This window comes from Argiope bruennichi, chromosome X2 (genome assembly GCF_947563725.1).
Source record: "Argiope bruennichi chromosome X2, qqArgBrue1.1, whole genome shotgun sequence".
In the NCBI taxonomy this organism is placed as follows: domain Eukaryota; kingdom Metazoa; phylum Arthropoda; class Arachnida; order Araneae; family Araneidae; genus Argiope; species Argiope bruennichi.
Window position 1 is genome coordinate 44,510,229 of NC_079163.1, and position 18,504 is coordinate 44,528,732.

The window sequence follows — 18,504 nt, forward strand, 5'->3', positions numbered from 1 at the left end:
ATGAGATGTATAATTTAACGAATCACGTTACTGTTAAGTAACAATATTATAAGCAGATTGCAATTATTAAAAGCATACAAAAAGGGTAAAAACATAAATTCGTAGTTTTAAATTTAAATATTGAACGTGATGATCATTAATTTAGTTTAAAAGAGTTACATTCCTTTTCAAAATTTTATCATTGACTAATTAAGATAAGCCATGAAAATGTTAAAGTGGCTATATTATTACAATAAATTAAGGTCATTGTAGCATATATTTTCTATTGATTCGATAGTTGAAAAATCTTTTTCGACATTTAATTCCTGAGGCAAAAGGCTCCAACGAAAACTAAAATAGAAACTTCATACGTCCAATGTTTGAACTTGTCAATCCGAAACATATCAAGAAGGACCTGGTTAATGGGATCTCTAAACCGTTGATTATATTGTCTAGTTATATGTGAGTTTGAAGCATGGGTCGTGACATCCAAGTAGCATAAGACGTAGGATATTGTGAATATTGTGCGGTAGTTTTGTGATATTTTGGACAAATAGATCCACTATGCATCACATTTTATGATGCATGGTAATCAAATTTGTAAAGAAGTTAACGTAAATACTCAGATTGAGATAAGGATTTTTCTACATTCCTATTTAAATCCTAGATTTCCCTCTAAATGTCAGAACACCTCTTAAAATAATAACATTATTTACAGATGATTATTAAAGTTTTTAAACTCCAAAGAATTCAACCTTTGAATATAATCGCGCTTCTTTTCTTTCATTTGCATATTATTAAGTAAAAATAATTATAATTGCAAATATTGCATAATATTATTCTCTAATTACACAAATAATATTTTTATTGTTATATGGAAAATTGCTAAATTATTTAAAATAGATTTAATTATAAAAAAAAATAAAAAATAAAAATTTACAAATACGCAAAGTGTCAAAGATATTTTACAAGAAATTTTGTCTTAGTTGTGCATCGAAAACGGTCTCTAACAGTTTTTGACACTCTATGCGCATGCTTAAAATAAAATTAACAATGAAAAATTCTCGTATAATTCAAAAAGCAAATGATGCCCTTTCAGTTTTGCATACTGTAAAGATATTTTATGTTATTTCATTCGAATAAAATAAATTTATTTTTACTTAAAAAAAAAATTTCCTTTCACTAAAATCATCGAAAAATAGTCGAGCTAAGAACCAACAGATTTACCTCTCGATTTTCGCTACTATTTCCACGGCACATTTTGGGCACATTCTACGGCACGTTTTGTGATTAGTTCATAAACTAAATTCATTTCCTTTTATTGAGTTTTTGAGTTATCGCATTCACATACATACGAATAGAGAGACCGACAGACAGTAAATCTGTAAAAGGATTTGGTCCGAACTTTGATACGGATACTTTATTGTAATGATAAATCATATAGTGAGTTTCATCTATTAAATTAATGCGTTTCAGGTTATCGCGTTTACGTGCACACGAACAGAGAAACAATCTTTCAGTGGAATTCGTCTAAAATTTGATATAATCTACAATTTTGATCTAAAGACCGCATAAAATATTCAATTCCCATAACTCGTCCCATTTTTACGTTTTCGTATTCGTAGACGGACAGACATAATTCTAAAATTGGTTTTTCTGGATTAGAGGTGATATGAAGCATAGAGTTTCATCGAAATTTCGTAAGAATTTTTCACGATTGCATACTTTCTCCTTAAATATTCTATAAATCAGTTAGTAAGACTGCGTAAATGCATATATGTAACACGAGAAATATTTTGATATTAATTGTACAAATTAGTCTCTGCATTGAGATTATCTTGTAGAATAATTTTTTAAAAATGAAACTATTTATGAAAACACACACACACACACACACACAAAAAAAAAAAAAAAAAAAAAACACCCATCGAATACCAAAAAGTGATAGATAACAAAATAAAAAGTACTTTGCATACGAGTAAAAAGGAGACAATTATTTAAACAAATGCTTAAATACCTTTCATCTCAGAAATCTAAATAAAGGAGCCGAAACAAATAACATGAAAATCGTTTATTCCTCAGTCTGATACTTAATGAGATAATCTCGTTATATCGTTGGTGGAGAACTGTAAATTAGATCATGTATAAATCCTGCTCGATGATAATGTGAACCATGATTCGATCCCCAATAGAAGTCGGTGGATTTCTGAATCTTCAATAATCTTCTAGACCCAAGCAGTTTGATTATACAGCATATTTAATATCCAAGGAGTATATATTTGGCATATAATACTTTCACTAAAAAGAAATAGAAAACAAAAGAAAATAGAAAAGAAATTTCACTAAAAAGAAAAACGGAATAGATTCCGAGTCATTAGAAAGTCCCTGACTCCCTCTTGTGCATTAAAATACGATAATCATGACAATGACAACAGACTATATGGTTGAAAATTTATGAACGGTTCTCATGCTCAAAGGAAGTGAAACATTTAACATAACATTAAACAAACAGGCTCTGACTGACACAGACACGCTTATTCTATACAAGACAAGAACCAAAAGAGCTGTTTCATAATTACATTATAGACAAAGGACAAATCGAGAGGCAGAACTATGATTTATATTTGAATTCAAATGATGGAAAAATAATATATTAAAGTTTTGAATGAGTCCTTATTATTTATTATGTTATAACAAGAAATATTCTTTAAATCCCCAAATGACTCGAAAGAAGAAATAGAACAAAAAACTTATCGGACAGATTTTGAAGCGATACGATAAATAAAGCTTTGATATTTCTTTTTATCACTTGTACTTAAGCTTCACACTCTTTTGTCAAAATATAGCTAAAAAAATTTATCATATCTTTATCAGTCTTGTATTAACAGCTTAAGTTGAAAACAAGAATTGATTTGATAAATTCGAAGAATCAACAGGTTAAAAGCACTAAGAGACGTGTTACGTAAAAATAAATATAAAAATCTATGCTCTGATAATGAAGGTTCATAATGTCAAGTTCAATACCTATTCAAAATACAACAACAATTTCTTTCATTCAGTACAGTTGTTCTCATAAAAAGTTCAAACAACTTTTTGTTTTGTGGAGGGATAAGAGCAAAATAATAACGTTGAAAATTTACATCATAAGAGATTAAATAATTCGAAAATTAATTTTTTCAGAAGATAAAATTACACGGATTTTTTAAAAAACATTCAATACTCTATATGCCAATCCCCTATATATGAAATTAAATAAAATAACACTGAAATGTTGTTTTATAGATATAATTACTGTTTTATCAATTTACTGAGTTTAAAATTTAGCAACATTCTAAATAAAAAAAATGTAACCTTCCTCTCTCTGTACGTTTATGAACCGAATTTCAGTTAGATGGTTTAATAGAAACCTTTACAACTAAAATTAACTTTACTTTGCTGAATTGTAAATTAATAATAATAAAGATTTACATTTTCATTCATCACCAGAGAAAATCAATAATACTTTTAAGATATTTAAAAAGATTTTTTTATCAAAAAGTTAATGCTCCATTTACAATAGATTTGGCTAACTTACATTAAAAAAACAAACAAAAAAAAACGATGTTTTTTTTAAGTTTGGATAGTTAAAAATTATTTAAATCCAATAAAATCTCCATAAAATAAATTAAAAGAAGTTCAGACTTAATAAAAATGCGCACAATGTTAACACGTGAATGGAGACAATTCACATGGCATTGCATTCACACTTAACTTTAACTCGGTATAAAATCTAACATGTAGTTGCATGTTATATTAAGTTGCGCAATGATGTTATATCTTTCTTTTGCAATTGATTTCAAAATTGAGCTCGCATGGCCAGTTAATGCTCACTCTATGTTACAAGTGAACATTAATTGGTCCATTCTTAAAAGTGATACAAATTTCCTCTCAGTCTTTGCACATCAATGTGGGAGGGGGAATCGACCAAGCTTCCGGAAACATGATTTTTTTCTTTCTTTTCATCTTTTGATCTGCGTGTTAAGGAACAATTTCAGTTTCAAGGTCTTAAAAATGTTTCTCAATCATTATAAAGAAATTGTAATAATTTTCAGGAATCCAAATGAAGCATAAAATTTCAGCAATCCAATAAATTATGCGTAGTAAATATATATATATATATATCTTTAAATCTTTGAATTTTAGACAAAACAATAAAAATCAATCAATATTTTGCATAATATTTTATTAAATAGGCACGCTCATGAAAATAAAATATATAAAAGTATTTAAAAATTTCATTTTGCTTAAACCCTTAACTATCTTATTTTCTTTACTATCTAATAAGATGACATCTATTATTTTGGAAATATTTTCTCATTTTGATCCAAATGGAAATTCATTGAACACTTGACTTATCAATGTATTCGAAGAAAATTTAATATTGAATTATAATCATTATGAATGGTTTATTTTTTGCTTATAACTATCAAAATTCGATAAATCGATACAAGTATGGCACTCGGGCAAAACAGTTAAGCCGTTATTAAGATTAATGAATTCAAAGGCAAGGAAATAGAACTGTCGACTCATTTAAATATTAGTCCTAAAATATTTTAACAGTTGTTTCACAGCTATTACTTTCACCCTAGAGATTTCCGGAGTTCTAAAATTTAACTAGCACATCCGTCTCACTCTTAATCACAGAAATAAGTGAAATTTCATCTGACCTGATATCTCATAGAATCTGGAAAATTTTCTAAATTGAAATCTGGAACACTTTATTATACTCTGAAACAATCCAAATGAATAAAGTAATGGCTGTTTTATAACTCTAACATTTCTTACGGAATTCATCACTCGAGTGATTTAAATATTTTGAAAATAGAGTGAAAAAGCGTTTCATGAGAATTATTGATTCATCATTGCACTTATTAATAACCCCATGTGTTCAGAAATTAAAACTTTCACATATTTTCTTTTGTTATATAAAACATGTGCAGTATCAAAACAAGTTCACATATGTTTTGACATCATAGTTAAAAATTGCATGCAAGTGAAATTTAAAAAATAGAGCGTGTGTCATAAATAGCGACAGGAGGAGGAATAGGGATTCCTTTAGGGCTTCTCTGATTATATAACAATTTTCGATAAGGCCTTTTTCCGTCTCATTTGTTTTTATCGATTATTGCAATGTCGATGTTTTCATGATTCGTATATAGAAATCAATAATTCACATCAGATTTTCTTTCAATTTTGTAAAAAATTTTATAAGAGAAGCTCCGAATGAAAATTCCGATTATAATTCAAAAAGGCTGCATTAAAAAGTTTAATTCCTTGTCAGAGTATTCCTATAAAAAAAAATCCAATTCTATTTTCGCAAAAATGTATTTTAAAATCAGTACTTCCATCAAATTTTCATTTATGTTATAAATGTATTGAATATAATTCGTCTGTTTGATTTAAACACTTTTACCACAAATGTTGTCAGGATATATCGCGTTTCATTTTAACCGAAGGTTACTGAGGGGGAGCATGAACCTATGACTGGAAAATCTGCACAAGCTGAGCCATCAACCAATCCTCAATCTTTTACACCGCACTAACTTATGAGTGTTCGAGTTTCTGTTGATTTAGAGGACACCGTGTATATGAATAGCTTAACTACTATTGACAACCGAAATAATGACTTTCCTCCATTTAGGTCTACCTCTATAAGATTAAACTACGGTGACCTCAAGATTCCAAGTAAATAGACGTAACATCGGGAGGGGGGGGGGGAAAGAAAGAAAAAACGAACTTCTTTCTTAGATAATGAAACACGAAGGTACGAAAGCATGTGGTACTAATCTTTGTAGCTTTTTATTGTGAGTAGTTCAAATGCTGTATCAGTAGATTCCTCCCCCTTCCCTTTAAGTTACAAACAGGAATAACAACCGTACTACTAAGGCATCAGTTTTTCTTCCCACGGATAGCTAAGAAATATAGTGCATATCTAATCACACTAAATTTCGTTTCATTCTCTTGCCTCGTTTCTAATAATGGATAGATTTATTTCTAGTGGGAGAAGACAAGAATAGAAAATCTAACAGGCATTCGAAAAGGACCATATAAATCTTATCTTTGCATGGCTTAAACGGGAGAAGCACTTTTCTATTTGAAAAAGATAGTTTGAGATTTCACCTGGAATGTATTCTAAAAATTAATATGAGACGACTGAAGGTATAAAAAACAAGTAATCAAAATAAGAATATAATAATCTTGTGTGCTTTTTATTGTAAAGAAGAAAACCGATATAATTAATCTAATCTAATTTCTTCACACAATAATGACTGTTACCATATCTTAACTCCAATTACGATTGATCTTGTTCTTTCTAAAATTAATTTTAAAATTATTAAATATAGTACTCAAATTTATTAAATCTCCGGAGTGCTGAATTTTTAACTCTTCTTCATTAACTTAAATATTTGCCTCTTCAATTCATATAAGACTTATTACATGTTTTTAGCCAGTTTCTTTAGACATATAATAATTTTTTTCGGAGTTTCATTTAATAAAACGTCATGCACTTATTCATTCGTACAATCGAAATGAATTTTTAGTTGATTTTAATCTTCAAAAGACAACTAGGACGAAAAATACCCAATAATATGAGAACAGCCTAGAATAAATCGAAGCATAGTAGTTATGGTTTCACTTTCTAAATGATTATTGTACATTATTAACTTCTTTGAATTATTATCGAGATGTATCGACAAAAAATATTTAACACATCAACATCACAGAAATCCAAGATTTGTTCTAGAATTATTTTTTTTTAATCGCAATTAAGTTTTCAAGATTGGTAAACAGAACATGATTATTTTATTAAAAAAATATTCACCAGACTAGGATTTAGTTCAGGTTCAACCACTTAATTAAGAAATGTAGTATCAATAACATATATAACAAATTTCTACGAGAAAGTATTTGTTTAAAAAAAATAATGCACTCACTGAAGAGGTTTTCGCACTACTCAACATACAGTGTATGATCATTTTTATAACAGAAACTTTCAGTCGTATTCATAGAGACAATCAGTTAGTCCAGGGAAGTATATTTCTAAACACCTGTTCAATTAACAATGACAAAGCAAACAAAAGTGCTAACCGATCACATTTTATAAATGATTAAAATTCACCTGTCTAAAACTGACAGAAATAGTTACGAAACAAAGGTTTTAAAATACTGACATTTCGCTTTGTAAGTCGAATGAATTTGGAATAGAGTTCATGCAGAGTTTTTTTAATTTACTGAATAAAAATATAGCAATTTCTCTGTACATATATTCCAAGAGACAAGTCGAAAATAGACGATAATGAAAAGAGTAAAAGCTATTCTGTTTGTCCTTAAAATAATAATTTTAAAGTAAGTTGATTGTCCATTTGGGCAGTTCACACAAAATGAGTATTCTTGAAGAAGAAAAAAGAGAATCCTTAAAAAGTAAAAGAACAATTAACAAACAAATTTAAAATTGGGAAAACGTACATCACCTTATTCAAATTATGCTACTTTTCAGTTTACGGAGGCTAATATGTTACTAATTAAAAGTGTTTTTCAGAATCGTATTTCTAATAATAAAAATATTACGACTGAACTAAATTTATAAATATGAACGAATTCTTATATAAACATTTGACAACTTTAAAGTATACGAAAGAGACAGACATGAGAAAAGTCAAAAATTGATTCGGAATGCAACTAAGACAATTTGATTAAATAATACAGGAAAAATAAATATAAAATTAACAAAAAATTACCATTTAACAGTAAACACTTTGGAAATTATTTTTCATAATTTTTTAACATCTAACAAACTTTTTTTTCCTTCTTTTTCCTTTAAAAAATTATTTAATTTGTCCTCACATTAAAAATGAATATTAGTAGCTATTAGTTAATATAAAATCTTCATTTAATGGCAAGAATATTAATTTGATCAAATATTCAACCAGTTTTTATTTTTTGTAGTTATTTATGATACATGTGTTTGGGAACGCGTTTTTTTTTTTTTTATTATTAATTGCATTTCAACTTATTTTTTGCGATCCTCTTTTGTTTGAAAGTCAGTTTTATTTATTTTCGTATGTTGTACGATTAAGAGATAAATCGCTCTTGACTAAAGCCAGATCTCAAGCAACTTCTTTTTATATCTTAAGACAAATCTTTTTGCAATAAGACCAATATAATTAATTTTCAGAAGACTAATAAATTATAAGCGATATTAATAAATTTTAAATGCAGATTTTAATGTTGTGATTCCGAAAAGCAAAATTCGATGACAAATTTCGATTATATTAAATATATCGATCTAATCAACAATGAGAAAAAAAAAATCGCATTTAAATCTTAGTAACATTTGAAATATTCACTTGATGTTAGTCCGGAATATGTATATGTTACAATCTGGGAAGGGGGGGGGGACAATGTTTTAAGTTCGTAACTCATTTCGAATATTTTAATACAGGAAATAATGGCAATGAATATATAAGAATTAATAGGCTATAGTCATCTATACGCACAGCGAAACTTAAAGTAACTACCTTGCTTTGGATTAGTGAACGTGAAATGTATGAAAACTGGGTGATAATATTCAATGTAGCCTAATTAGATTAAAAAACACTTTCCTTTTACAAAATCAATTAGTAGCGTGAGGTATGTGCTCGCAGCCTTTTGGAGCAGCCCTGGGCATTCTAATATGACAAATATGAACGTCTGAAAGAAAAATATTAAAAATAATGGCACAAAAAAGTCATTTTTTAAATATTTCTTCACTGCTTCTTGTTTTATTATTTGATTTTAATAACTTACTATTTAATTTCTTCTGTGTTTTCTAATTATTTTTTGGATTGCATCCATCCACCGATTCAGTTTAGGAAATTTTCACGTTAGCGTTAGAATTTGGTGTATGCTTTACTGTCGATGCATGATATTTTGCATTTTGATGATGTGATTTCTCATTTTTATCTTTTACTGGATAATTTTTAGTATCATTACATCACTAACAGGTTGAGAAGACAAAGTTCTTATACAAGAAGTTCAGTAATTTTTGTAGACCAACGTTAATAAAGATAAGAGGTAATGGACAATTCTTTTAAAAACCATATTATTGAAACGAGTTTGAAGGTGCAAGAGTAAAACCTTCATCATCAGTAGGAACTTCAATGATATCTGTTTGCATATCTACACCATCATCAACCTCCATTTCAAAAGGCACATGATTTTCTATGGAGTATGCTCAACATATATTTCATAGAATAATTTCCATTAAACAATTCGATTCACCGCATGAGGTTTTTAAATTTAGCAGCCAAAATGTCTTATCTGGCTCCGCTTTCCAAACAACAGTTTTACAGATGTATATGTTAAACGAGAATGTTCATTACAGTCACTTTATGCATCACCCGATTCACAAATACAAGAAACAATTTCCAAAATACTTTCCATAAATTACACAAACTTGAAATAAAAGCTTATTATTAATAAAATGCTTGTTTCAAAGAATTTGAATGCATTTAATACAAAGGGAATCGTACATTCTGGTTAATAGATGTATTTGACACTATTTCTGATATTTGTCAAACAGAAAAACTAAAAATATGTAAATGTACTTTTGACCAAACTAATAATAATTTTTTTAAAGTTCTTTCTTTGTATAGCCTATATAAAATTGTAAGACAATATTCTAGTATGATTATAATTTAACTTTATTCCTTAACAAAGCAACCTGAACTATTTCCAAAAAAAAAAAAAAAAAAAAAAAAAACGATTTCATTCTATGCTATTTAAAATTTAATCACGAATAATGTGGTGAAAAAGGCTTTACAAGGAAATTATTTTTCGCTGGAGATCTTCCTTTATGATGAGATTTGAATTCATTAAAATTAATAATTGCAATATCTGCACCATGTTTTTAAATAAACAACAGCTTTGTGAACCAGAACAAAACTTTATCTAATTTCTATTTTCGATATATACTTCACATGAACAATTGTATAAAAGAAACATAAGATTTGTTTGCAATTAAAATTTTGAATATAGCTTGCTTTCCATAAATTCAACAAAGTTTATACATTCATTTAAGCATAACAGTCTTGTAACATTCAAAGTGCATTTGTCAGATAATTAATAGTTTTATAATTTACTGATATTTCATTTTATTGTTATTACCTACTACTGTAATCGTATTGATGTTTCTTCATTTTCCAATGAAGCGCACCATATTTTAAGTTAGATTGATTAGATTCTAGTTTTTTTAAAAAAATATATTGTAATAGCATTTACACTTTTTACTCTTATTTTTAAATAAAATTTGAATTTCAATACAATGTTATGTTTTAGTTCAGTAAATATTTTTTAAAAAGAAACATTAGCTCTTTTCTTCGTCTTTGTTAATTCTGCTGCAACATGAATCATGTAGTCACATTGTAGTAAATCCTTTCATTAAATGCTGCTACTTAATGTTTTAATTGTAATCGACTCGATCTTTCTTACCATAACTTTATTATAGATACTTGCAGACATTGCTTAGTTTTTAGATGCTCTTTCCTATATTCGGCATAGTCATGGCTTGACTAAAGAATGTGAACACATGTTTGATTTAAAGAAACACATAATGTGAGAAATTTCATTAAAGTGTTTGCTCAGATTTCTATTCCTTTATGTTATATGATTCATATATAAATATCACTCTTAAGTTTTGTTTTCGATTCAAGAACGAATCAAATGCAGCAATCGTAATTAAATCCAATACATAATAAAATCTAGGCATCAATAATATTACATTCCGATCGTGAAAAAAGATAAGGCAATTTTTACTATAATAGCTAAATCATAATGCAATAGAAATCAATGGTGGGGACAAAAATTAAAAAAAGTATTAGATTATATTCCACTTAAAACATTACTTACAATTTTGTAACGCTAACTGTATTTTTTGCCTTTATTTCATACTGATATTCACAAAACAGCAGACTGAGTCAGTACAAAGTTTTGAAATCTAGCCTTAAGCCCAATAAGCAAAAATCGCTACTCTACCATCTACCTTAACCCTTATGTTCATTTGTATAGTATACCATACATACAACTTTATAAAAATATACTACCACTATAAAATAATTTTTAACTTCGTTTATGTTTGTACCCCTAAATATGTATGTTTATTATAAAATACATTGCCTAAATGTTTGTTCTCACACATTTTTATATATATACATACCTATATACATTTTTTTTTTTTTTTTTGCTTTTCTTCAAAAAACCGATCTTGGCATGATAAGGGTAAAACAGAGTTTAAACGAAATTTTAAGTAAGTAAAATGACATATGCACATAGCAAGATTGTGGCGAGTATTACATTTTATAGGTAAATTGATCTTGTATTACCTTAATATTTTACAATGAAAAATTTCGATAACAGCACAAACAAATATTAAACAAAGTAAAGTCTGCAAAAATTTTATTCCTGTATATACCATATACCACACAGAAAAAAAAAAAAAAAAAAAGAATACCTAAGAACTCATATAAGTAATGAATCACATATGCACCACCAAAATACTTTCTTGGAACTCAATTTTTACAGACATCTTTATCTTTTAGAATATGTGTAAATGAATAAAAAAAATAAAAAATCATATCCTGTTGCATGCACTGCACTTAACAATGCATGACAGATCAACTGAGAATGTAATAGGTGATTTTATGACGAGTTTTCACCTTTAATAAAAATAGCAAATTACACAAATATGTTCATGCAGCATGTCAAATTTAGAGTTCAATGAATAGATAATGGGCATAAAAAATGACATAAAACAAAGAATTAAACAATATACACGAAGTTTAATATAAGCAAATATATCAGGAAAAAAGAAAAAAAAATATTTAAGTACTCGTATTAAAAATAATTTCGGAATGAATAAAATTCTTACCCTACAAAGTTAATGCAGCAAAACAAATATTTTGCTTGTCTACTACTACACATGTTAACAAAAAACGACTTTTGTAGAACAAAGCTGGAGGCGAAATTTAAAATTTCACAATATTTTTTTGTCTGGTTTTCAAGTAAAATAAGATCAAAACATTAAAAATAAATGAGAAGTACCATAAAGCATAACACTTTTGCAAAATTGATCAGATTTAAAATTAAAAGTTAAGCATAAACAATACTTTGAAGAGTTTACACAATATAAAATGTACAGTTTAGGTCCATGAAAACAAAACAAAACAAAAAAAATACCTTAATTAAATGTATAAGTAAAAACAAAAATATTGTATAAAATCACAAAAGACCAAAATAAGAAATAATGATCTTTTTCTTACTTTAACACATAAATAAATAAGTGATGAATGTACACAGATCATTAATGCAACAAACATTCGCACTCCTTTATACAATTATTGCTTTTATTGCATACAATACAAAAATAAACTTGAAACACAAAAATAGAATTTTTAACCTTAGAGTTTCTGAAGATGTGGAGACAAAAAGAAGAGTATATTTTGAGATTTAAGTCAATATGCATAGAGGATGAAATCTATAGATTTACATGACAAAAATCACACTAAATGTAGGAACAATAAAAATTTAAGTAGTTTATAAGTGCATTTACAAAAACTATGTGATGTTATATGAAAAAAAGGCAAAGTTGCTACATCTCCTTGCATGGTAAGAGGGATTTCTTGTGTTGCACAATGGAAAAAGCAGCAGAATTCAGAATATTATGTAGAAATATTACTCACTAGTTTTTGGCAATGTTTACTAAGAAAATTTACAAGGATTGAATGACATAAGGCACAGCTGAATAGAATTAAAATGTACTAATGAAGAATATTTTATAATGAAGCAAAATATTTCCATGGAAATATAAACAATATCAAACATCTCTTGGAACACTTCAGCAAAAACACTTGGTATTGATCCATCTAGAAAATCACACCCGGAAACAGAATACAACAGGAAATCGCCAAAACTGAAAGACGTCCAGAATAATAATCATGATGTTCCTGGGATACGATCCGTTGAATTCATGTTTGAAGTCTGAACAGGGAAAAAAAAAATCACATTCATGAAAATATTTAGATATTGAAAGGAATCATACAAAGACGATTTTTTTTCACTAGACAAAATTTGATATTACCCAAGAAAAATTCACTTTAAATTAATGTTAAAGACTACTTGAGGATATTCTTATGCAACAATAATATAAAACTGAATGAATATTTCCTGAATGATTTAAAAAATAATTTAGAAATCCAGTAAACAGTAAAATAATTTTAAAGTTTACCAGCTATTCAATTATAAAAAGAAAAATTTCAGGGAAAGCTGATAATCTAAATATGTATGAAAGACCTTGTTGCATAATATCACTATATTAATGGTATAAAAAGTCATTAAGTATTACTTAAATTTATCAATTTTATTCATTAAACTGAAATTTTCTATGGCAGTAAATTCATCCAAATAAAAAAAGCAGCAGAGATAGAGAAAATGTCTTGCAAATAAAAACAACTTTTAAACGTGGAATTTGTATGTTAAAACAAGTGCATATTTTATAACAGAAAATGAAGCTTGGGAAATTATAGAAACATATTTGATTAGAGATATATAAAAAAAACCACTGGAGAAATCTTATGCGAGGCGGGGAGCTCGTTTTGTGGTTTTGACCTATCCCTACATTACCATTTACCTTTTTTTAAGAAAGAATGAATGTGATTTGAAATTGAGAGTTCAATGTATGATTAAATGCTGTGTTTAGTTAATCCCTCCCCCGAATACGAAACCGAGAACTCTTCCATGTTACTATCCATAAACAAAGACGAAGGCAGGCTACCATGGCATAAGATGTATCAGAAGTCGTATAGCAATTTTGCCACATATGCCTCATTTGCTTTCATATTACATGTACATCTCATTTCTTCATATGCATAATCTACTTTGTAATTTTAGCAAAGTTGCTTCATATATTATGATAAGTAAAAAAGATGCATCACTTTATAAGGATATAAATTTTATTCTTTCAAAATCCACCAAGTCAATGAATTGCATCTGCTGGTGCTGCTTTTTGGTTTAAATTTGTACATAGTGAATGCTCATGGATGAAATTCTAATGATGTATTTGTTCTACAAAAAAAGACCACAGGGCTTGCAACTTGTGCTTTTAGACATATTTTTCAGATAACTATTTTTCTAGTATTGAAAAAAATGTAACTTTATTTTCGATCCTAATTTTTTTTTTTTTTTTTATCTGGATACACACCATCGATCTTCAGATTTTTTAGAAGCTGTTTATAATACGACATCACATTTGCAATGTAGGAATTGTTTTAAATTATCATCAGTGAAAAATGAAATTTTGAAGTTAGGGATTCTACAGCAGACGGATGCTTCCTAGACAATAGTAATGGGAAAATGACATATCTAGATGAAAGCAGAATCAAAATCTTGATGAGAAGTTTTTAAATTTTACCAGACAAAATATTCATTCAAAATTTCGTACCATCCATATTTTTGAATGAAGGAAACAACAGTCTGGAACTCAAAATAACTTAATTCCAAGGAATCAAAAATGATTTATAGTGATGGCCAGTGAATAAAGAAATATGTTCACTCTAAAGAAACTTTCAGAATTTTATCAATGTCTATCGTCAGAAGTTTCATCAAAATAACTCCCGACCTTCTGACAAATCTAGGCCTTTTCTACCATGCTATTCATTAAGCTAGCATTTTTTCGATCTTCAGTTTTTTCTGTCATCAGCTTTAGAGGTTATTTGATTTTTTTTTTTTTTTTTGGAAAACACTTTTCAAGCATTAACGAACCACACTTTAAAAGTGAATACTGTCCTGCCCATCTTGTTGTATTTAGTGCCTCCCCCCGTTTAATGTCAGGTACTGAAGGCTAATCCCACTTCCCCAGGAGTCCATTTTATGTACACAAAATGTAATCAATTAAAATACCCATTATTTATTTACTAAAATAAATTAACACTTAGGAAGCGCTAATGGATTATAAAAATCGCCATCATTCGTTGAATAAGACAGTTCTGAACTGTTTATTGGTTTGGTTTCATGGTGCAAAAGAACTATTTATTGATAGTATATATTGGACACATTTCTACTAGACATTAATCGTAAGCATCACAATAGAAGGATATAATCCAGAAAATGATAATTTTTATGGATGTCACAGCATTTGCATTGTTAAATAAAAGCGTGTACCGAATAGTAACGATTATGCTGAATATTGTGAACGAAGGGAAAGGAAAAGGGAAAATATTTGTAGATCTGAATTTTTCTGTATCAATTTATTAATAAAATTGAAAAATTATCCTAAAGGATAAGTTAATTTGGTATAAACTTAATTACAGAGAAAAAGGTAATAGAAAGAAACGAACTAGATGGTAGCCTCAAGATATATTTCTTGCATTTTTGCATTTTTTTTCACCTCACACTTTAATTAGACACCATCAGAACTGACTAAAATGAAGCAAATCGAAACGATTTGTTTTCAGCAAAATTGTTCCAACAAAATTTTTCACATTTTATTGTAGAATAATATATCCTTTAATAAAGTAACTTAATTATAATTGGGATATAAAATGTCCATCCAAACAATCAAAAGAGATTTTTTTAAAAGTTTGAATGATTAATGTTTTTATTTTTGACAAAAGATATAATGGAGACAAAACTACCACTGATATTAGATAAGCATTTACTTTTTAAAATTTCTTTTAGTGGAGTAATGAATTCATCACAATACCACATAAATAATTTTTTCCCCATTCATAAAATTTCCACATTAAAAAAGATGAATAGGAGACAGCTAGCAGAATACTGAACATTCAACTATATGTCTGATATGTTTCAAGAATAACTACTTTGTACTACACAGGTTCAAAACACACTTAAGACAAAATTACAAAATGCAGTTATTTTAATTATGAAATATAATATTTGGATAAAAATAAAACTACCATTTGATTTGAAAAATGACGAGAAGAATTTAACCACACCACTGCAGAAAGAACAACTATTTAACATTTTCTGTATGCATAACACATGATCAATTACTGCACTGCTGGATACAAAATATGGCAAGTGAGATATAGCAATTTTTAAAAATCTTAACGTATGGATTTATATTTTTAAAATAAAATGCAGTCGGAGGTTTCAATTATATAATGTACATGAAGGTCGGTATTATACTCTTATTTTGCTGAAATAGTTTATAAATGCTCTACCTAAATACTTTAATAATTTTTACAAATATTAAAGCTATAGTGGAAAATTACAATTACATTAGTTTTTACATAATGCATTACTTTTAAACAGTAAGAGAATTGAACTTTTCATTAACTTATCTAGTAATGCATACATGTTTATTAGCATTTAAATTTACTGGAAACTGAAACTACTTTAAAATTCCTTTTAGAACATCATGAACTTAAGATGTTTGAAAGCATGAAAAATTATACATATATTACATTCAGCAAAATCTTAAAATGTTTAGAAAAAATTCCCAAATATTCGATTATTTTCAAAGTAATCTGCAAGATCAAGATTTGAACAGTTCTATATTTTTGAAATGGGGGAAAGAAAAAGACTAATAGCACCAATGCATGCACATAGGTACAGCAATTGGAAGACCAAATATAAACCAATTAGAAAGAGAATTGATTAAACCTAGAATAAAGAACAGTTAGTCAATAATGCTATTTAAAAAGCAAACAGATGAAAACTACCTTTCCACTTTATATATTAGTGCAGCTAAAGAGAAAAATAAAAATAAAAGCCTTATGCCATTCCATTTACTTTTCTATGGGAGGAAAAAAAAAAAAAAAAAAAAAGGAACTGCTGCTTTTTCACAGTGTATTTGCAACAAATAAAGAGATGTTACAAAAAATAGCCAGATTCACCAGGCAAACACCGGGTATTGCATGAAGAACCTCAGCAAAGAAAACTACCAATGTTCAGGCCTAGTTTTATGTGAAATCTTGAATTCTCACATGAAACATATGTTAGTCTGATCATATTAGCATAGCCAAAACCGATTCAAATACAGCAGATGTGATTGACAGCTATTAGGTATTAGAGATACTATTTGAAGTATACACTTCACCATCATATTTCATTACACTGTTTAAAATAAAAGAGGTAATGGTAAGAGTAAGTCACGGTATTTAATACCAAATTTAATTACACAATTAAAATCAAATTTAGTTCAAAAATCAGATTATGAAAATCAATTTCTTCTGAGAATTGCCACAAACTATTAGAACTAGGATTAATAAATTTTTCTGCAAAAATTATTCAGTACAAAATGTTGATGCAAATCTGTTATAGATTTATTAAAACTATTCAAGTTTTGCTTATATGTTTGCTTTATGTTCCATATAAAAATTTTTATCCATTGAATTTAAATTTAAATAAGCATGTGTAACTGCTGCTTTTCTATTTGAAAAAAATATTGAAACAATGTTGTACAAGAAAATTCCATAAAATTTTTAAATGGCTTATTAAGCAAAGTTTACTTACAGTTGGCAACTCCTTGCTGTTTTTGGGTGAAAGCCATTCAACTTCTGAAACGGTACTTCCGTCATGTTCTTTTCCATTATCTTCACCATCTGAACCTGCAATTAAAATTTACATTCATGTATGAGATGAATAAGTTATTAGCATAATTTGAAATCTAAACTTTTAGCAAAAGCCATTTTTAAAAATTTAAAACTCTTTGAAATAAACCCAAGCCATCGATTTCTACAAGTAAGAAAAATACTCTTCCATGTGCTATATCAAGTTAGGAATGAAAAAGAAGAATTATGGAATTATAGAACTCAAAGAAGAATTCTTTGCCTTTGTTTACTTTCAGAAAATATTACCAAACATATCAATACATCCTTTGTAAGTTCGAATATAACCACTTATTCTAATTTCAAAAAATGATGCAGAAATACTTTTAACCTACTAATATACAGGGTTCCCAAAAATATTGAAACATTCCTTTCTTCTAAATATTGCACCTAGATATATACTTAAAATAGTTTCCTTAAATAAAGAGGGCAATTTTATCAAAATATTTTCGCTTTTGCTAAGGTTGAGAGTAATTAGTTTAAATTTATTTACTTCTCCCATAGAGTAAAAATGTCAATTCCTAAAAAAGTTTTCTAACATTCATCTACACATCATGTTCCTATCTACTAAATTTGCGAATATGCTTATTTTTTTACATGTGTTCAAAATTGAGGTTACAGACATATTTTTCAAAGTATTTCTAAATTGCTACTAGTAAAATTGATAGAATTTGTAATTTATACATTTTGAAGAATGGACAACACAATTTCAACCTTTGGTATAGAAAAAGATGCTTAGTATTAGTTTTTGCAGAACTATTGGAATCAAACCCTTCACGCATTTGGGATTTTCGCTGAAGTTTTGCGAATATTGCATTAAAACAAATAAATTAGCCTATTTGCAGTGAGAAGGAGCTCACATAATTCTTTAGATGATTCCTTG

At 27.9% G+C, this 18,504-nt stretch overlaps 1 protein-coding gene across 1 annotated transcript in view; it reads right to left on the bottom strand.

Moving 5' to 3' along the window:
* LOC129959940 (stAR-related lipid transfer protein 3-like) overlaps positions 1–18,504 on the bottom strand; it is a 54,656-nt gene that overhangs the window by 27,688 nt on the left and 8,464 nt on the right. The window contains exon 8 of the mRNA XM_056072856.1: positions 17,527–17,621. Coding sequence (XP_055928831.1) covers positions 17,527–17,621 — 95 coding nt within the window. The remainder of the gene's footprint in view (positions 1–17,526; positions 17,622–18,504) is intronic.